Source organism: Opisthocomus hoazin, chromosome 6, assembly GCF_030867145.1.
Source record: "Opisthocomus hoazin isolate bOpiHoa1 chromosome 6, bOpiHoa1.hap1, whole genome shotgun sequence".
Classification (NCBI taxonomy): domain Eukaryota; kingdom Metazoa; phylum Chordata; class Aves; order Opisthocomiformes; family Opisthocomidae; genus Opisthocomus; species Opisthocomus hoazin.
Window position 1 is genome coordinate 58,819,641 of NC_134419.1, and position 21,626 is coordinate 58,841,266.

Genomic DNA, 21,626 nt, shown 5'->3' on the forward strand with positions numbered 1-21,626 from the left:
GAAACAGTTTGGTTGTAAGCTGTAAATGTCTGCAAAGTAAGTTCGAAAATGAGAAGGCAGACAACAACTACAACCATACTGCAAGCACTCAAGGCAGATTAAATTAACTACCTGCTCTGTTTTGTCTCCAACGTCAGCTTTGGGAATAGGCTCTTCCACTTCTTCATCATATACTCTCTAAAAAGTCAAGCAAAATTAATTCAAGTAAGAACAACATATTGCTGCAGGGGCTAAACCATGGGCACCATCACCAAAAATAAAATACAATGGTAATGTGCAATTACACATTAACTGATTACACATTTTAAAAAAGAAGCCATGGATGATACCAAGCGTCTTCATAGCCTCCTTCATGCATTCAAGTCATCATCCTGAGGTTACCATCAGGCAGCCTCTCAACCCTACTGAGATAATTCAAGACTGCAAATGTCACAGAACACGACAAATTGACCATTTAACCCTGTTCACAGATTTACCTGAATACGTTAAAAACCACACTGTTTTAACCCCCCTAACATAAAGCTATTCTAGAAACCTTCAAAGTCAAAATTTAAGTTTACTGATGAGCTGTCTATTTTCCTTTTGTTTTCTGTCATTTAGTGTTTAACCTTCTCCTGCACTTACAGAGAAGGTTCATATCCTCCCTCAGCCTTCAGTTTTTTCTGATGATCCTTCCCATCCAGCTCTTTTAGCACTCTCTTGTAGGATCAGCTACAAGGAGACATAGGGGAATAAAAAACTATCCCTTGAACCTGCAAACCTAAATCCAAATGTCTCAGACACAGGTGCAGTAATCCCCTGAGACAGATCTCTCACATTACCTAAATTGAGAACCAGAAATGAGGACTTATTTCTGTGCACTTCAATTTGGAAACAAACAGCTTCAAGCATCCAAAATTTAAGATGTGTGGTACAAACTGTTCTGAGCAGACTCATTACGCTGAACAGCAAAGGCCAGAAGAGACATTGCAGCTCTGAAAAAAAACAACCACCACCGAAAAAACCCACAACAGAAATCCAGATTTCCACTGTCTCGCCCTCTACCAGCATCTTTCCAATAACAGCATCATGGCTTCAGATGAGACACATGTGGCCTGAGAACAATGCTGATCAAAACAAAATACACCATAAAACTCACAGTGCTAAAAAGCCTTTCACAAATCTGAAAGACTATTAAAGCTCTACATCTTAATTATACACATGCTCCTAGTGATACAACGTTGTAACATACCTCCAGGTCTAGCTTTTACCTTTCTAAAGCAGCAATACTCAAAGTGGGAACACTAGCCAACAAATATGCTCATCATGACCAAACATAACAGACCATCGGTCTGCAGTCCAACACTTTCAACACCAACTGCTTTTAGCATAAAATAACACCACTGGACAAATTTACTGCATCATACAACACTCCTCATATTTAGACAGCCAAGTGCAGCCAAATGCCGCATTCATGCTACCTGCAAAGACATACCAAGACATCCCAACTCATTCATAGTCCTAAAAATGAAACTCTTATGTCCATGTCACACATAAATAAGGAAGGAAGGTACCTCAGAAGAGGCAAAAGGGAATCTGCCAATATTGGATAGTGCATCACTCACGAAGCAATTAGGACACCATTTAACAGAAAGCGATTAAAAGCCACTTCACCCCTAAATTAACATCAGATTTGACAAAAAGTGACATCACCTCTCCACATTACAGTAAGGGATAACACCAGTGTTCGAAGCACAAGCTTGATAGCATACAACAACATACTCACATTCTCTATGAACTGTGTATTGGACAACATCAGAAAGTCATTGAAGACATTATGAAGGCGACAGTCTGTGGCTTTTGTTTCACTGATCAACCCATCCACTTGCTTTTTGATTTCATGCGTCCTGGAAATGGTTTGCTGTGAGAACTCTTGTAGAAAATGCAGAAGCTGTTCACAACAGAGAGAAGCAATAGTCAGCATCCAACTCCTTTTCCTTTGGGCACTGTTCATGACACAGGCAGAGTTGATCACATGCTTCCACACAGCATGAAAACAAACACAGTTTAGATAAACGCAGCCCCACGTACACCCAGGATCAAATCTCATCCCACTCTGCTTCCAATTCGTTGTGCACTTCCTGTCGGACCAACTCCTCATCTTAGTTTTCTAGCCCAGACCAGAGAGTTAAAGCAATGGGAGAACCGGCCGACGGCCGGGCGCTGCGTGGGGCTGCCCTCCCCGCGTTCCGCCCCGCGGGGCCCCGGGTGGTCGCTACCCGAGGCCGGCAGGCCGACCCCCGGCCGCTGCTCGGGCCTGCGGGTGGCGGCACCGGGCGGCGGCCCCGCCCGGCACGCGGCCCCTCCGGCACCCCTCCAGCCCCGGGAGAGGCCGCGACCGGGGCAGCCGCGGACCGCGCGCCCTGCAGACCCGCTCCCGGCCGCTCCGCTCACCCCGGCGTCCGAGGCCAAGGACCAGCTCTGGCTGCCCTTACGGATCTCCTCCAGCGACCAGGGCCGCTCCCACGCCGGCGCCGGCTCCGCCGCGTCCCGTGGGGCCCCGTTCATCTGCGGAAGAAGGGCAGTGAGCCGCGAAACCGGTGCCAGTGCCGCAGCCGCAGCCACGCCCGGCCGGCCGGCCCCGACACTCACCGTGACCGCGGGCCGCGCTGCCCCACTCCCGCCCACCGGCGCCATCCGGCCCGCCGCCCGCCCGGCAGTCAGCTGAGCGCCCTCACGTGACCCGCCACCCGAGCCCGCCCCGCCCCTCCCCGCGCGGCGTGCGCAGGGGCGGGTCGGCAGGGGGCGCGGTGGAGTCGCGCGCGGTGGCTGGGCAGGGCGGGGCCTGGCAGGGCAGGCGGTGGGGCCGCGCGGGTGGTCCGGCGGGCGGCGGAACGTGCTCCCGCCTGAGGCGGACCCCGACGCCTCAGGTGAAGGCTGGCCCCGCAGCTGTCCGAGCGCCGAGGCGTGGGTGAAGGCACCCGCTCTTCGTGCGGGGCTACGGCAACCGGAGGCCGACCCCCGCTGGGAAGAGCCCAGCCCGGCAGCCCAGGGGAGCAGAGGACACGCCTGGGCACCCACCCGGTTCTAGATCGGCCACCACAGCCCCGGGAGGGTGGCTGAGCTGAGCTGGCTGGGTGAGGGGTGCCTACGCCATCCTTTCTGTGGGTTGTGAGGAGCATATCTCCCAGGCGAGGCGAACGAAGGACTGGATGGGAGATGGCTTTGACCGTTGCAACTGCTGCAAGGGTTGGACACCCTTGACTGAGACACCATTTCTGAGTTGTAATGGACATGTGCTCAGAGGGGCCCTACTCCACCCCGAGAGCAAAGTCGAGGGTAGTGGGAGTAGCAAGTCATGGCAACACGTCCGCGGCACAGCATCATTCCCCACTGGGGTACTACTGCGGGGTGTGCCAATGCCCAGTCTTATGAGGACAGAGGGATGCCTTCCTCCTCATTTTCTGAGAAAAGTAAGTGCAAGACTTACAAGTCAGATAAAATCGCCTTTACTTTAAACTGGACTAGTCTTAATAAACCTACACCAGAATTCCAGAAAAATTGTCAGAAAAAAATACTACATACTCTAACATAAATATGCAAATCACCAAACTGGGGTTCACCTTTACAGGTCAAACACCCACTGTAGCTTCCCACTTTCTCACCAAGTCATTTTTTTCCAATGAATTAAAAAACTATAGCATATCACTGTATTTTTGTATGTTCTTTATTACAAGCGAATTAACCGGAAATGACAATAAAATCATCTGTTCTTCCAGCTGGTAACTAAACAATTCACTGGAAATGGTTAGTTACATCAGCCCTTGATACTAGCATATGGAGTTTATTTATTTATTGCACTTGACTACGTTGATATCACAGAAGACCTAATGAGGAACCAGGCCACTGTGTGGTTTACTGCTTACTTCGGTTCTCAATTTAAATGAGAAAAAACACCTAAGATGTGCAAGTTCTTATATACTGATTTTAACGGCTATATCCAGACACTGGAAGAATGTTGCTAGATTAGGGACACGGGAAAGTCTAAAATCAAAGTGTCAATGTATTCCTTTCGATTCTACTTTTCTGTGATTCTGTAACAAGATACCGTTACCAGGCTGGCTCAGACCTTCAACCCTAGTAGAATGTGAAGAATTTTAATACACTGGTGATAAAGCAGAAAATAACAAAGTACAGGTGGAAAAATGTTAGCCTAGGCTAATGTCACAACAATTTCTTGAGAAAGATTGTTAAAAAACACACAGACGGGATTCACCTGAAGTTATTCCCCAAGGCTTTTAGCGTTTTGCCATAGTTCCTTCCTCCGCAACATTCCAAAAAACAGGAAAATTTGCCTTTAGTTACTTTCCATATTCACCAAAATGTGGCATAAAATCCCCGAAGTCCTTTGTTGAGAATGCAAAGCTCTACCAGTGCAGAACTTTGCTCACTGCAAAACATGAGGTTTACATGCTGTGTGTGTACTGATGCTGAAAAATGTAGGGTCATCAGGCAGCTTCAGGTCTGGGAGTCTTGCAGATTAGTTTCCAATTGAAGAAAAAAAAGAAAATAAAACAGACAGGGAAGTGGAAACTGAATGTTCCCTTAGGGAAAATTGTGTATTTGTCATACATACATTGGTCTCTGAGCAAAGAAGGCTACAAATGGCACAATAAAAATCTATTTTCTAGAAGTCCCAAAATAAACATTATGGTCAGGGTCCTAAAAAGCATTTCAGTCCTAAAATTCCTTTTAGAGATGAATTTAGGCAGATTCCTTTTAAAGGTTAGAGAGAAGATGGCAACAAGAAAAATCACTTGCTGTTACCCTCAGAACTTTCTAAATGAATATGCGATGTAAAGGTATCAAAAATCACATATGTCATCAGGGACTAATTTGCATATTAAGAAACAGAACGTGTAAGGCAGCATAGAGCTGAGCTCTCTGATATGCATGCTTACAGGCATGCCTTACCTCTGTGGCATTGCTTGCTGCTTGTACATAGCCATGAGGTCTGTGTCTGCAGCTCAGAATCCCTAGGATCTTCCAGAGCAGGACAGAGTGCTTCTGGAATCAGTCTGGCGGACAAGATCTTTCCTACACAGCCCCAAGGACAGAAGTTACAGCAGACTAGTGTTCCTTCTAATTCTGTCAGTCCCATGCAACTGCTCAGCCTTGTGCATTTGCAGCAGTGTGAAATGAGCCAGAGCTCTTTTGGTGGGACTCTGAAAGGCTGCAGTGGAAGTGTTTAAGGTGGGGTTAGGCAGTCAGGTATTGGAGGGCCCCTGTGGATTACGGAGGTGGGCCAGAGCACAAGACACAAAGGGCGTAAAGAAAATATACGCAAGACAGATTTGAGAAACAGGACATACTGCAGTTGCTGCTCTCTTCCATCCTCCAGTTTCTGGAGAAGAAGTAGCACAACGTAATGGGATGCTATAGTTATGCAGACATGGTGCAGGAGGACACAAACCTTTATGGATCTCTTCCTGGTCCTACTTCAGTCCATTTTCTGCAGTGTTACTCCATGGTGGAAAAAGCCACTGCCTATCCTGAAATTGTTTGCTATCCCTGACTAAAAATTTACTACCCTAGACTGCTGCTGGACCGTAAATTCTCTGATTAGTTCTGATAAGCTGACACTTAAAACCGGAGACAGTAGTGATGAAAGTTTGTTGCTCTAATGTGAAAACTTGCTTACATGCAGACTTGACGTCAGGGATATGCCTGAAATTACAGCTGGCTCTGGAATTTCCCAACTGAGTTGGGGATACAGACATAAATATGTGTCTGTAGTTTGACTCTTCAATGTGGTAATGAAATTAGCAGTTTGGATTAAACAGTGGGGGCTGATCCTGGCACACAGGATCCAGCAATCTGGATGGCTTTCTCCTGGCTTAGATGCTTCTTTCCTGTGAAACAAAGGCATGGAATCGGGACAAAATGTGTTGGGAGGAGTACTACAAACAGTTGGAGCTATCCAAACCAAAGATCACGCTAGGACTTCTAATCCACCAGTTTAAGCATAGGTTAATGCTTGTTCTTTATGTCCACAAAGAAACATCTGTGAACATCAGCACACGAAACAATTGCAAAACAAAGGAGGAAATCCAGTATTCACACTCTCGCACAAGCTGACGCCTGTTTCTTCCCATGGACCTCGTCCCCAGTGGGTACCCACAATGATTTCCACAGGCCCATAGGACTGCACAGAACTTTTAGCAGCTGCAGAATGGCCATAGAAGGTGTCCTGGTTTCAGCTGGGATAGAGTTAATTTTCCTCCCAGGAGCTACTGTGTTTTGGATTTAGTAGGAGAAGATTATTGATAACACTGATGTTTTAAGTTGTTGCTATGAAGTCAAGGACTTTCTTCAGTTTCTCATATTCAGCTACTGAGCAGGTGTGCAGGAGCTGGGAGGGAGCACAGCCAGGCAGCTCGCCCAAGCTGGCCAATGGGAATATTCCATACCATGGATGTTGTGCTCAGTTTATGAATGGGGGTTGACAGAGGGGCAGGAATCTCTTTCTTTCTCATTTCTGTGAGTTTGAATCCTCTCTTGTACTGGAGTTTGAACTTTTCCGGAATTTGGTCTTTTTTTGGGAGTTTTGTGAAATTTGCAAAAATCCACAAGTGTGGGGTTCTGCAATCACTGCTCAGGCACTGACTGCGAATCGGTCATTGGGCAGTGAGAAAAATGTATTGTATATAGTTTGGTTTGCATATTCATTATCATAACATATGCAGATTATGAAATAACAAGAAATATTCTTTATTCATACAGCATTATTAAGGGGATCTAATTTTTCTCTTTTACTTATTTTTATAGACTCTTTACATGAAGTGGCTACTAAATTCCAATTAGCATTTATCCATGAAGAAATTACAGCTTACAGTGGACAAAGACTTAAAGTCTTTACATGACATTCAGTATAAATTTAAATGTAATTCTCTCTTCTTGATAATCTGGGTAATGATATGCCATATAACTAGCCTGGGTAAATTTTTTTTCCTGTGGTTAAAAACTTTGGCAGAAGTACTGCTTTCTGTTGCCTTACACTGGAAGTGCTAACAAAAGCTTAAACAGACACAGCACTTGGATAACTCACAAATATTTACAAGGTAAAAAATGAAAGAGAATACCACAGCCAGCTTTCCCAATAGCTAACAGAAAGTAAATATGTTTTTATAACTTTAGAACACGGATGCAAACAAAAGAAAAAGTCAAATTACAATTATAAGATAAGCTTCTATATCGCACAAGAAAGAATACCAATACAGTTTGTGCATTGTTCTTCATTTTCCCTGCCACTCCTCTTTCTCATGCACCAGTATGGCTTGGTACAGATACGGAGAGATGTGGTTGTCCAAGCTCTGCAATTACGAGAACTTCCCAGCCTCCAAGAGATAGTTCCAGCACCTGCCTTATCTACAGGCTTCAAAAAGACTTGGGGGTGACAAGTGAAGTCAGGGCTTGAAGATGCCTCAGTCCCTGGCACGTGGTTTAGAATGGAGTGTCTATAGCTAGAAATACACGTGCTGTCACCAGACCAGCAGAGGAGCCTGAAGCCCCCAGAGGTTCTTTTCCTCCTGCTGGGGATTCATTTCTGGTTAATGCAATCACAGAACACACCAGTTGCCTACCAGCGTATTTATTAATTTCAGAGAATTCAAAATCCGCTTTCCTTTAAAATAATTTATCATAACCTGTATGTCAGAAATAAGCAGACGATGATTACCCATGTCACCTAAAAGACTTTGCTGCCATGTATGTAATCAAATGACTTACTGCAATAAGTTATGCAAGCAGGAAGAACACAACCAGACTGATAAACTCAGTTCCAGTAACTAGATTTCATAAAAGAGGGAAAAAAATTCTAGAGCAGAACTGCTAATCCTCTGAAGGAACCTGGACTTCGACACGCATGACTTCTTTGGCTTGTGGTTCCCCCCATGTGAGTTTCATCCTTCTTTGATCCCAAAAGTTCATCTCTCATGGTAAAATTATGGTCTTGGAGGACAGTCATTACCCTGGAGTTCCATTAATGTGGGGTAGGAAAGCCTAGTGTGTGAGGAATGGGAGAAGTTGACTTTTGGGTTCTGTCTCTGGGTTCTGCAGTCCTTTAAAGTCAGGTAATAAGCTCTGAAACTTGAAATCTCTGACACACTTAAGGCAGCCACTCAAAGTCATGCATCAGTGTCAGTATCAGAATGAAAAAGTAAAAAAGCTCCCGAATCACAGTCTCATGTTTTTCTACTTCAGTCTTCAGCAAAACTATGAAACATGAAACTCATAGGTCTAGTGAACAGTGCTATTCTCCCACTTCTGTAAACAGATCAAGAAATTAAACTTCTCATATCAATTGATATATCATAGTTGATAAAGAAACACCGAGCCAAGATGACTGTGAACTTCTGTTCCAGGTTAGATCCAGCAAAGCCTTTCACCAAGTGTGTGCTTGAGAACAAGGAGTGGCTCCACTGGGGACAATGGAACTACTTGCATGGCTAGAGCTAAGGATATACTTAAGTGCTCTGATTAGATCCAAGCCCTAAGATCTAATCTGAAGGCTGAAGAAATTAATGGGAGTTTTCCAACTTTCCTCAGTAGGTTTCAAACCTGTTTAAGCTAAAAAATTATATTTCCAGTGTATATGAGATTTAGTTATCTGTGTGACGTAAGTGCAAACATTTATCTGCATGATATACGTATGTTCCATGGAATCAGCAGTGAACTTTGCAAAGTACTTATTCTCTCATCGAGTATTAATCCACCACAAGGACATCTGCCCTCTGGCTGTGCAGCATCTGAAAGGGAAAACTTTTTTGATGGAAAGTAAAAATGTAGAACTTTAGAATGGTCTGGGCTGGAAGAGTTCCAACCCCCCTGCCATGAGCAGGGACACCTTCCCCTAGACAGGTTGCTCAAAGCCCCATCCAACCTGGCCTTGAGCACTTCCAGGGAGGGGACATCCACAACCCTTCTAGGCAACCTGTTCCCGTGTCTCACCACCCTCACAGTAAAGAATTTCTTCCTAATATCTAATCTAAATCTGCCCTCTTTTAGTTTACATCCATTCACCCTTGTCCTATCACTACACACCCTTGTGAAAAGTCCCTCTCCATCCTTCCTGTAGGCCCCCTTCAGGTACTGGAAGGCTGCTCTAAGGTCACCCTAGAGCCTTCTCTTCCCCAGGCTGAACAGCCCCAACTCCCTCAGCCTGTCCTCATAGCGGAGGTGCTCCAGCCCCCTGATCACCTTCATGGCCCTCCTCTGGACGTGCTGGAGCAGGTCCATGTATTTCTTATACTGGGAGCCCACAGCTGAAGCAGTACTCCAGGTGGGATCTCAGAGGAGCAGAATAGAGGAGGAGAATCACCTCTCTTGACCTCTGGCCAAACTTTTTTTGATGCAGCCCAGGATGCAGTTGGGTTTCTGGGCTGCGAGTGCACATTGTCGCCTCATATTCAGTATTTCATCCACAAATACCCCCAAGTCCTTCTCTGCAGGGCTGCTTTGAATCCATTCATCGCCCAGCCTGTATCCATGTTTGAGAGTGCCACAACCCAGGTGCAGGACCTTACACTTGGACTTGTTGAACTTCGTGATGTTCTCATGGGCCCACCTCTCTAGCCGGTTAAGGTCCCTCTGAATGGCATCCCTTCCCTCTAAAATATCAACCACACCAGTCAGGTTGGTGAAGAATATTCCTTTTAATGTGAAACTGGATACATCAGAATTATACATACTTAGATGAATAGCTGAAGGCAGCTACAAAGGGAATAAAGCTGCAGGGCAATTCTAGAGGCATGCTAAAGAATTATTGCTAGGTTCTGTGTATACTTATTCATGCTTGGAGAATTCATTTCTGTAAGAGCAACATTGCCTCTAAAACTATTAAAGGACCATTACTTTAATTGTTGCTGATGGACTGCTGCTGCAGAGTATACATCCATCCTGATACACAGAAGTGGCCTCTACTGACCATAACAGTCGCAGATCTAGTCTAGCAATCATACTACGGTATTTCTCTCCAAGAACATTATTCTAAACTCTTGCTTATACTACAGATTTCCTTAACAGTAATGAATTTAAATTAGTTTGTTTAAGCCAGTGTAAAAACATCTAGTTGCACTTAAAAGGAATCTCTCTAGCAGTTTAGCTGAGGGGGAATTTACTTAAACTACTATTACTAAACTACTACTTAAACCTAGTGCTAGGTGTAAATTGACATAAAATTTGCTACGCTTACAATAAAGGAAGAGCATCCACCAGGTTTTACATCAATTTAACCTGAAGATTTTTTAAAGAGCCTAAAAGTTAAACTAGAAAAATGAGGCTTTTCTTTCTCTCCAGCTCTAAGAACACACTTGACAAACAGCCTGGTAACTATAGATTACCTTGAACTGCAAATTGCTGGTGGGTCAAGAAGTAGTATTGTGGGGACAGGACAAGGGTAAAGGGCATCACCTTCCTTTCCATCACTCCAAATCAACCTACTTTTAGAAGGTCCTAAAAAAGTACTTCTAACCACTACAAAAATAATACTATAATAGCTGGACAGGATAACCGTTTCAGAGATTTATACAGGTATCAACAGTTCAGAGAAAACTCTTCCTGAGAAGCTGAAAGAGCCCAGATGTGTTTAGCAACATTCAACTGCGAAACTAGGAAAGGTCTAAGTATGAAACCCTTAGCAGCTGTCCTACCAAGGAAGCCTTAAAAATGTTTCCTGCTTTTTAGTAGTCTTGCATTCAGAAAAGGCAGAACTTCAGTGCCGTGTGTTTACATAACCCAGCTATCAACTTCACAGGAATGTTGAAAATGATCAGAAATGGCTGAGCTGATCATAAGGTTGGTACACTTTTCGTGGGAGGGCTTGGCAGGGAGTTTTGTCTCTCCTCGTACTATACGACAGCCGGTGAAAAGTGAATTAGTGCAGTGCTATGGAAGAAATCATTCTTGAAAAAAATGTACTATAAAAGCAGCTCACTGGAGATGTAGCCAGATCTAAGACTTTAGGATCAGACTAAATTCTTTTAAAGCAAGGTCTGTGTATCCTGAGGCAGGAGGTTCAAAGGAACTCAGAGGAGTGTCAGCCTACCAGCAGACAATCAGAACAGCTGGCAGGGCTCCAGCATCTTTATCAAGAACTCACTGGCAGAAGAATAAGGTGTTCTGCCTAACAAGTGCTTTGAAAGCAAAAACAGTCTTGCTTTGAGGTCTCTATCAAAAACCACAAAAGAACTGGCATAAAATTTACTGTCAAGCCCAGGATGACCTGGGAATAGCAAAGCCAGGACATGGTAGGTGAAACGAAGGGATTGCTGTAAAACTGGTGCAAGTCATAGATTGATGCACTTCGACTATATTTCTCTATGCTTGTATGAAACCCTTATATTAAGTGATCTGGGAGAAAACATAAAATCATTGCTGATAGAGTTTGCAAACAATGCTTAGTGTGATAAACAATGACTAAGTCTGGTCACCTTGACGGTAAAATAAACTATGCTTACTCAATCCATGCTTTAGATATTTTTTTTTTAACTAGGATTTTTTTTTTTTTGTAGGAATAGGAATTTTTTAAAACTCTATAAACTTAAAATCTATAGTAACAACAGTGCCCCTGTGAACAATTTAGGGATGAAAAGCAAATGTTTTGTATCTAGAACACTATGGTGCTTAAGACAGCAGATGTGACACTTGGATGTATATAGAGGAAAGGCATTATATCCTTCATAGTGTCTGGGGTCATTTCCACAACAATTAGAAGCTTTCATATCATGTTCTATACTCAGCTTTGAAATGAGATACTGTCAGACTGGAGACTGTTCAGAAATGGGTTACAAGAATGAAAGGAAATCTGTGCTACTCAACTGAAGACCAAAAATACCGTACTCACCTCAGAGAAGTTATAAGCTGACGTGACACTCTGTAAGCACAGACAAGAGGGAGTTTTTGGTAATAAAGTACTATTGTTTAGTATACTGGAAGCAAAGGACGAGAAAGGAAACTTCTTGAATTTTCTTAATGACATAAACATGATTTTCATGAAATGAAGGTTTTCAAACATGCAGTGATTGTATCAAAACAAAAAATAAAAATTCAGGTGTATAGTCTGTAAAACTGAATGCTTAGTAACTTTTCATGAATTATGTGTTTCTTACTAAAGGATTATCAAACCTGCACAGACTTCAACATTTCATCCAAGATTGTGGAATTATGTCATGTGATATACCTAAATTTTTTCTTTTCTCCTGCTGAATTCTTTGGATTGAATACATTCAAAACCTGAATTAATTATTATTAGTACTCAGAAATATATAGTGCATAGGAGGAAATTAATAACAACTTTTCTTGCCAGCACTCCACCATTCCAAAGTATCTACAACTCTGTGTTTAATTTACTGTAAAAAAAAAAGGACCAAAATTATTTAGCTTGTAGGACAGCCAAATTTTATTGGATTTATTTGTTCAAAGTTTCTAAATGCAATCTCAAAAAATCATATGCCAAATTTCCTGTAGCTGGTAATAAGTCTTCCACAGGAACGAGCTTCAAATTTCTTGCCAGCATCTGTAACAAAGTATTTATTTTTGAAACATAGGTAGGGCCAGAGTCTGTTATTTCATTCTAAAAGAGGTTCCAGGAGCAAGAGAAAGCATAGTATTTGATTACCACTCTAAAATGTATCACTGCTTGTGAAAGTACTTTGCACCTATAAAAGCAATCACATACTCTATCACAGTTATTCAGGTCACAGCCTGAACAGTCCCACAGGAGTAAGAGCAGGCTTTTGTTTTGAGAGAAAATCCTTATTTTAGTTGAGGAGAAAGAGAAATGTTGTAACGTGACCTAGCTTTGAGTAAGATCTGAATGTTAAGAAGTTTTAATACTAGTAATGACCAAGTACCTTCGGTTATCTTTCAGTGCACTCCGCAGCTTTAAACACGAGTATGCAAAGATCTGGCAAAAGCTCCCTAAGCTATTAATACCTAGTTCACTACTCTAAGCATATTCAAGCCCACTCAGGGCAGAAATGGTCAGCATGCATCCCTACCACAGCTAAAAATCGCCTAACCATGCAATAACACCTACAGTTTAGCTTTCAGTACTTGTATTTCATCAGAAAGGCATTTCTGCTAATCATAGTGCTTACAAGGAATACAAAGTTCTGGGTTCGACATTTTACCCAGGTCAGTGCTCTACAGAATCAAACATTTTCTCATTGCCAGCTGGCAAAATTTCAGTGATTTCTTCAGAAATTTCAACATAACTGCATTTTAGATGGGTAAGCTTTTTTTTCTTTAGACATGAATAGCTTAACATAAAGGCACCGTGAAATATTTGCTCTCGGATTCCACATAAAGCACTTGCAGATTTCTGCTGGACACTTGGAGCTTTTTGGAAGTCAAGCATTCCGCAATGGTAAGTCAAAGGTTTGGATTTAAAAAAAAAAAAAAAGGATACAGATAACTATTTACTTTAAAACTGCAAAAGAAGGATATTTAAGAGAATCAACTACTTACACATTTTTAATGTGGATATATTCTATTAAAAAACTGCAAGATGCAAAGAAAATAAGACAGTTTTTTGAAGATTAGTGTGAATTTTGTTCTTTGTTTTGTAATTATTTGCAAGAAACTGTACACGTATATATGTAAAAGTATATAACTTGCTGTTATCCTTTTCTCAGAAATGTTTGTGAAAATATTCAGAATTTTGGAAGTGTTTAGGACCATTCTTTTAAAACCTATAGATGTGAAAAACAGTTTAAAATCCAGTCCCTATACAATGACAAGTGTAATACACAGTGTCTTTTTTCTGCACTTCTCTTTTGATCTATCAAGTTATGTCCTGTTTCAGCTCTTCAAGCCTCCAAATGTGTTTGCAGAACCTGAATCAACAGTTAGGTAATGCTAAATTGATAGGCATGCCCTATGGCCCGGTTTTCCTGTAATTTATTTTCCTCTAATTTTCACATAATCCCCAAAGGTACAGACATCAATTACTACCTTTATGAGAAGCTCAGGAATGGCATATGCTTTACAGAAGAGTGTGGTGGGTTGACCTGGACACCAGGTGCCCACCAAAGCTGCTCTATCGCTCCCTGTTATCAATTGGACAGGGGAGAGAAAGTATAACGAAAGACGCATGGGTTGAGATAACGACAGGGAGAGATCAATCAGCAATTACCATCACGTGTAAAACAGATTCACCTTGGGGAAAATTAATGTAATTTACTACCAATCAAATCAGAATAGGACAATGAGAAATAAAAACTAAATCTTAAAACACCTTCCCCCCCACCCCTCCCTTCTTCCCAGGCTTAACTTTAGTCCTGAGTTCTCTACCTGCTCCCCCTGAGTGGCACAGGGGGATGGGGAATGGGGCTTGTGTTCAGTTCATTGCACGTTGTCTCTGCAGCTCCTTCCTCCTCACTCTCTTTCCCTGCTCTGGCATGGGGTACCTCCCACAGAAGACAGTCCTCCGTGAACTTCTCCAACATGAGTCCTTCCCACAGGCTGCAGTTCTTGATGAACTGCTCCAGCATGGGTCCTTTCCATGGGGTGCAGTCCTTCAGGAACAGACTGCTCCAGCATGGATCCCCCATGGGGTCAAAACTCCTGCCATCAAACCTGCTCCCGCCTGGGCTCCTCTCTCCATGGGTCCACAGGTTCTCCAGCACGGCCTTCCCATAGGGTCACAGCCTCCTTTGGGCATCCACCTGCTCTGGCATGGGGTCCTTCATGGGCTACAGGTGGATATCTGCTCCACTGTGGGCCTTAATGGGCTGCAGGGGCACAGGCTGCCTCATCATGTTCTGCTCCACGGGCTGCAGGGCAATCTCTGCTCCAGCACCTGGAGCACATCCTCCCCCTCCTTCTTCAATGACCTTGGTGTCTGCAGGGTCATCTCTCACATATTCTTACTTCTCTTTTCTGCTCCGGTTGGTTTTTTTCCCCCTTCTTAACTATGTTATCCCAGAGGTGCTGCCACCATTGCTGATGGTCTCGGCCTTGGCCATCAGCAGGTCTGTCTTGGAGCTGGCTGGCACTGGCTCTATCGGACACAGCGGAAGCTTCTGGCAGCTTCTCACAGAAGCCACTCCTGTAGCCCGCCCCACCCGCTACCAAAACCTTGCCACACAAACTCAGTACAAGAAAGGCAGTAGATTCTGTAATATGTGTAGGTTCATAAAAAAAGGGAAAAATTATCTACTTCTTTCTGCCTAGGCTTTCTGAGGGCTTGTCTATACTCAGACAAGACTTTGTTGAACAAAATGATCTTGTATCTCATTCCACATTAATTCACCCACTTTCAAAGGCCATTAAATCCAGTTTGGGAGATTTTGTTCTGCAAGATGGCTGGTGGGATCCCCTTTTTAAGAGAGCAAACAAACAAATAAAAAGATTCCCTGCAGTATCCTGTTCACAGACCACCCAGAACAACACAATTCTGATGTTCTAACTAAGAGCCATTGGCATCAGCAGAACAGTAATAGTCTCTGCCATTTCTAATAAAGGATATTGTTTCTGCCAGTGATTTCTTAAGTGTTTGATACCCTCTGTGCTCAGCCTATGTAGTTGTGGGCCCTTTACTGCTAAGTAGCTGTTGCTTAGCTGACGTATCCATTGGTTGTCCCAGTATAAAGCCAGCTCAGACAGCTATTAGACACCACAGATTTCCCATTCTGTTTCTGTTTAGATTCATTGGAAGATCCAGAACTTTGGTCTTTAGAGAGAGAAACATGGCCAAGATCATCTGACTGGCATTTCTAGGAATAGCATGATAAGGACAAATATTGGAGCTAAGAAAGGATAAAACATTCACAGATGACAGCCCAGCACAGCAAAAGGAGGGGTTTAGCCTTTCCTGTAAAGGCATGAGTGACAGCAGTAAAACCTCTGCTTGAACTGACCTATGCTGTTGCAAACACCTTAACCAGTTTGGAGGAAAGCCACCATGAAACTCAAGATGGATGACTAGTATACAGCAAATACTATCCCAAGCAGGTTGAGATCCTCTGTGGAAAGCTATGATTCCCTGAGCTCACAAATGCCAAGATAGCCACATAGCATGGATAGCCCCACAGATCCATGCCAAATGCACGTGGAGCCTCAGCAGAGACCAGCTGCAATGTTACATCCTACAACTTCAAGGAACAGGAGTTGCTTAGACAAATTTTCTCTGGCCAGGCACCACAGAATAACACAGTTTATGAGTTTCAGTCTTTTCTTCTCTCTTTCTGGTTATGGTGCTCAGCATGGCGACTGGCTCTATTCTACCCTAAAGCCTCAGGAACTCCAGTACAGAACCACTATGGAAATTAAGCATTACATCCTTCGCAGACCACTCCACAGACCCATATTCTCTCTTTCACTATGCCACAAATGTCCCTCAGCCCTGTAAGAAAGCACCACACGAAGGATTAAAATAGCAAATTTTTTTCCACAGCAGAGGAGATTCCCCTTGGCTCACCATCTGCCTAAGGCTCAGGACATTTCAGTGTCTTTTGAAATTCATGATTTGAGTAACTCAAGGCAGACAGCAGAGCTGCCTAAAAACAAAGCCTCTCACTGCTATTTTAAACCCCAGTTTCAACTAGCTACAACCTCTGGAGTTCATAACAGTAACTTGGAAAGTTCTACTCATTTTACAATATTTTCATGTTAATCTGCAAGTGCTATGAAGAAAATTTAAACAACTTCCTCCATTGCTTCTCAGTCTCTGGCCGTTCCTAAACTTTTGCCTTAAGTTATCCAGCTTGAGCAACCCACCAAAATAACCCTGCACTCTCTCATGCTTCTCCCGTCCCTCTACCCCAGTATAACCATCATTACAAAGTTATGCAGGCTTTTTCAAAAAAGTCCTGGTTGCTTAGCAGGTGCCAGCAGACATCTCTGAAGGGCTTTTACATATGTTTAGCTGTTGCCACCACTAGACAAACGGAAGGGTGCATTGTGACATGTCCAGATCTGTGAGTGCACGGTTTGACAAGATGGCTCACATGCTGCTAAGCAGAATATACAACACTGGAATTTTGCCCTAACACACTAATTTGTGTCTCTCTTCTGTACCCAGCTACCTATTTCAAAAAATTTACTGGAATACAATTAGGTCTGAGATCTCCTCACCTCTGCCAAATTTGGAGAAATTGCTGTACGCAGAAGTGAAGCAATGGGATATTATAGACAGTGATTTGCTGGAGAAACAGCTAAATCTGACTCAACGGCAATAAGTAAAGCATTAATATGAGTCCGGGAGGGCTTTTAAAGCTTTTTTCAGGTTTTTTTTTTCTGAGCCAGCAGTGTGCCTTGGCTGCCAAGAAGGCCAATGGGATCCTGGGGTGCATTAAGAGGAGTGTGGCCAGCAAGTCGAGGGAGGTTCTCCTCCCCTGCTACTCTGCCCTAGTGAGGCCACATCTGGAGTACTGCGTGCAGTTCTGGGCTCCCCAGTTCAGGAAAGATGAGGAGCTACTGGAGAGAGTCCAGCGGAGGGCTACGAGGATGATGAAGGGACTGGAGCGTCTTTCCTACGAGGAAAGGCTGAGGGAGCTGGGCTTGTTCAGCCTGAAGAAGAGAAGGCTGAGAGGGGATTTAAAAAATGCTTATAAATATCTTAAGGGTGGGTGTCAAGAGGACAGGGCCAGACTCTTTTCAGTGGTGCCCAGCAACAGGACAAGGGGCAACGGGCACAAACCGAAGCATAGGAAGTTCCATATGAACACGAGGAAGAACTTCTTTACTTTGAGGGTGATGGAACACTGGAACAGGCTGCCCAGGGAGGTTGTGAATTCTCCTTCTCTGGAGATATTCAAAACCCACCTGGATGAGGTCCTGTGCAGCCTGCTCTAGGTGACCTTTCTTCAGCAGGGGGGTTGGACAAGATGATCCACAGAGGTCCCTTCCAACCCCCCCAGTTCTGTGATTCTGTGATTCAAATGTATGATACTGTTAAAGATTTTTGTGATTTCTAGAGACTGGACTTCGGCAGGGAGTGATGCTGCTGACACATTTATGCCATATCATTTTGTCTCTTCCCACCTAAAGGAAAAAGGCATCAATGCAGTAAAATACCTGGAGTGCCTTTTCCCAACATTTTCATGTACACATAAGGTTATTTCCAATTTTTGCTTCAGGTTCAGTGACTTAGCTTTTGAAAACAAAGGTAATCAAAGTGGAATTAAATTCATACCTCGGTGTCTCTTTTGCAGAAGAGCTTTCTCATTTTCCTTGTTGCAATGGGCATCATAGTGACATTGAGTGACGCATACTGCTTTTCTAAAATGTACAAGCCAGGGGAAGCCAACAAAGGTAAGTACAGGGAAGGTCCTCTCACTTGATCGTTCTGTGGCAGCTCCGCTCTATGTGGAGGTGCCAGGAAGACTTCAAAATACAAGGGAGGGGGGAGAAGTCAGAAAGACATGATTATGAGGTTCCAGCGCCAAGTTGCCAAAAGTAGGGAAAAACAAAGTCTTCTCCAGGACTGGGCATGGTTGCAGCAATAATATTGCTATTGGTGGTAGGTTGCTATTGCTATTACAGCATATGGAGCTGATGCAGCAGTTGAGAGTAGTTCTGAATAAAGTGTGGTGCCAGATGGCAAACCTGGCTGTTTGGTTGCTCACCTTCATCCAAGATCTGTCACACTGAAACTGTCTCTAACAAGTGAAGAAGAAACAAGTTCAGGCTCTCAAAAGAGTCTGGGTAATAACACAGACAACAAAGTGACTTCTACTTTACTACTGCCAAAAAAAAAACATTTTCAGAAAATTTCAAATAATTTTTAAACTTTTCAACCTTTATGTGGAAGCTTAAAGAATGTGTTTTGTTTTGCTGCTGCCTTATGCAGGCTGTACCCTGCATGGAAAACTATACCCCTTTGGAGAGATCGCGAGGACAGAAAAGTGCTTCAAATGCAGCTGCAGCCAAGAGACAATGCGCTGCTGCTCACTGTAAGTTTGAACTTCTTAATAGCAGAAGTGCCCAGAGGAAGACTACATCTTTCTATTTGCTGGGGATAAATGAGTTTCTAAGGGCACAAGAGAGCCTTTCCTCACCCATTCCACAGAGCTAGAGTGAGCCACGTACAGCTCTTGATCATTTGGATCCTTGGCTGCATTTACCTTAGCTCACTTTCTGCTGACTGGGAAAGGACACAAACCCTTCCAGACACATCCACTTCGTGCTTGCCTTCAACTTTGAGGAGCTTGTGAACTCCTCTTACCTTGCAGTTAAGTCTTTCCTCATCAGGGAGACTGGGGGTAGGAAGGAATTCATTCCACAAGGGACTTAAGTGAAGCTCCTCTAAAGGGCTTAAGATGACCTGAATCCCTTTCCAGAGGTGCTTTTCTCCAGTGTCATGGTTTAGCACTGGCCAGCAACAAAGGACCACACGGCTGCTCTATCACCCCTCCTCCTGCTGGGATGAGGAGGAGAATGGGAAGAAAAAGGCAAAACTACTGGGTCGGGATAAGGACAGTTTAACAGAACAGTGAAGGAAGCGAACAGTAACAACAATAGTGATAAGAGGAACATACAAAAGCAAGGAAACACACAGAGCAACTCTCTCTCACTGCCCGATGCCCAGCGTGCTCCAAGCTGCGATTAACCTCTCCCCCACCAGCTACCGCACTCAGAACCGAGCATGACATCACATGGTATTGAATACCCCATTTGTTTGGCCAGCTGTGTTGTCTCCTGGCTTCTTGTGAAAATTAACCCTAGCCCAGCTGAACTCAGGACATCCAGTGAATACACTGACTCTAGAGTGCTAAGGCTCTGTTCTGAAGTATCTATCTCCAACATCGTCCTTTCCTATTATCCTTCATTCTCAAAGGGCAAAAATGGCTTGATTATGATCTTTGCCTTTGCTCAGGTGACAATCTATCAGGAAACAGCTACCACATTCTAAGCAAACTGGCAATAATGAAAAATTAATGGAAAAGACGTAAAATACCAAGACCATGCTTACATCACACTGTAGAGTGCTGTGCTAGAAATCCCTATGCTAGTGCTGAGCATACTGGTGCATCTACACAGTGCAGTGCAACAAGGCATCATGTGAGGCCCTGGAAGCTGTAATTTCAGAGAGCTCTCACTCAGCATTAGTTCAAGCTCTAATCACTGAACAACTGAAGTATTGAATCGTTTACTGCTCTCAATTTAACACACATTTGCTTTCTCTTTGCCAATCACAGATTTCATACTCCCACTGATTATGACAAAGAGAACTGTAAAGTCATTTTCAACAAGAAAAGCTGTGACTATGACGTGGTGCAGAAGAGTGACCCCTCAAGGGAGTGTTTTGTCTCTTCTCGTGTGGGCTAACCCACCTACTCCGAACTTCTCTGCACTGGGGAATTTCTCCCCTTCCTACAGATGCTTTGCCATCGCAGAGAAGCTCGAAGACATGGGAGATCTTGTCAGAGAGAGTACTTCAGCAGCTCACTTCGAATCTCCTAATTGTTCCAATTCAGTATAGAAGATGTGTAATCAGATACAAAGTCTCATTTCTGTCATTACTTGCATTGGTATCCCTGAGCTTTTTAAAATACAATAAATCGAGATGAAACATCCAGAAATGCTTCATAATGATAGTTCTTTTTATGTAATAGCACAGGGCAATGTCACCTCCTTTGAGAAGGGAATGCATTTGCCTCACTATTCTGACATGCCGTGCACACAGAGGATGCTTGAACTGCTACAGGAGTTTTGGAAAGACCTGTGCTGCCAACACCTGTGACCTCTGAGAAAAACAGTGAGGATGGAAGATCATAATCCTTTTTCTCCTTTTTTTCCACGATTTCATCATCCAGTAGCAAGTCACTGTTTCCCTCCGTTGCCCACTCTGAGCTGCTCCAGGTGCGTTCCTCCAAGCCCTGCTCCTGAAAGTCTGCACACACTGCGCTGCATTAGTGGTTCTTGCCCACACTGAAAAAGAGATCTAGGTCAGCCCCTAGAGACAGGGTTCCTCATGACAGCAGAGCTTGAGCTGCTGATAAAAGGCTGATGCCTTCTGTCTCTTAAGTATAAAAATTCCCCATATTCCCTGGGGAGAGAAGTCCAACCAGTGATGGTATTCAGAACTGAATCTCCCACCTGGCTATTGGTAATATCCTAAATCTACCCACATATAGGAGACCAGGAATCAATACCGTAAAAAATGCTGCTTCTACGTGGCCTCTTTGCCCCAGAATTGTGTATTAAAAATTCACAACTGTCTGCAAATAACTGTTGCATAGTTGGGAAAAAAACCACACCTTCCAGGACAAGTGGACTATTTAATGATGCTCCATAATAACAAGTCTGTTGTCCTGTAAAACACAGAGCTGAGCAATCCTAGGGCAGGGATCTTCACCTGGCCCAAAATCAGTTGTCAGCCTATTTTTATTCAGCAGGAATACCTGCTTCTCAACACTGTCTCAAGCTGTGTAAGCCATCAGTAAAATCAGAAGGATTTAAATGTGGTATGTTTTCTCTGGCTTTCTTATTGATAATTTCCCTTTGAATATTGCTTTAAACTTTCTTACAGCTTCACTTAAGGTACCTCCTTTTGGAAAAAAAATCGAAGCATTTTGCAAGTGTTGTCCCGAAAATGGGGGTTCATTTACCCGGTGTGCAGTACACAAATAATACACACAAAG

General features: G+C 43.6%; 2 protein-coding genes across 8 annotated transcripts in view; one reads left to right on the forward strand and one right to left on the reverse strand.

Annotated features, from left to right (window-relative positions):
• LOC104334735 (WASH complex subunit 2) overlaps window positions 1-21,626 on the reverse strand; it is a 61,965-nt gene that overhangs the window by 37,261 nt on the left and 3,078 nt on the right. For 6 of the 7 annotated variants that reach the window (XM_075423327.1, XM_075423329.1, XM_075423328.1 and 3 more), the window contains exons 1-4: window positions 2,632-2,706; window positions 2,434-2,547; window positions 1,766-1,930; window positions 112-177 (exon numbers count right to left, since the gene is read on the reverse strand). In XM_075423327.1, the coding sequence (XP_075279442.1) occupies window positions 112-177; window positions 1,766-1,930; window positions 2,434-2,547; window positions 2,632-2,676 (390 nt within the window). In that variant the 5' untranslated portion in view covers window positions 2,677-2,706. Of the gene's footprint in view, window positions 1-111; window positions 178-1,765; window positions 1,931-2,433; window positions 2,548-2,631; window positions 2,707-21,626 lie in introns of those variants that run through there. The other variant, XM_075423325.1, reaches the window with a different exon arrangement.
• Window positions 13,279-20,564, forward strand: LOC104334734 (beta-microseminoprotein). The gene is made up of 4 exons (XM_009940396.2): window positions 13,279-13,405; window positions 18,195-18,294; window positions 18,833-18,935; window positions 20,181-20,564. The coding sequence occupies exons 1-4, from the start codon at window positions 13,403-13,405 to the stop codon at window positions 20,308-20,310; spliced, it is 336 nt and encodes a 111-aa protein (XP_009938698.2). The 5' UTR covers window positions 13,279-13,402; the 3' UTR covers window positions 20,311-20,564.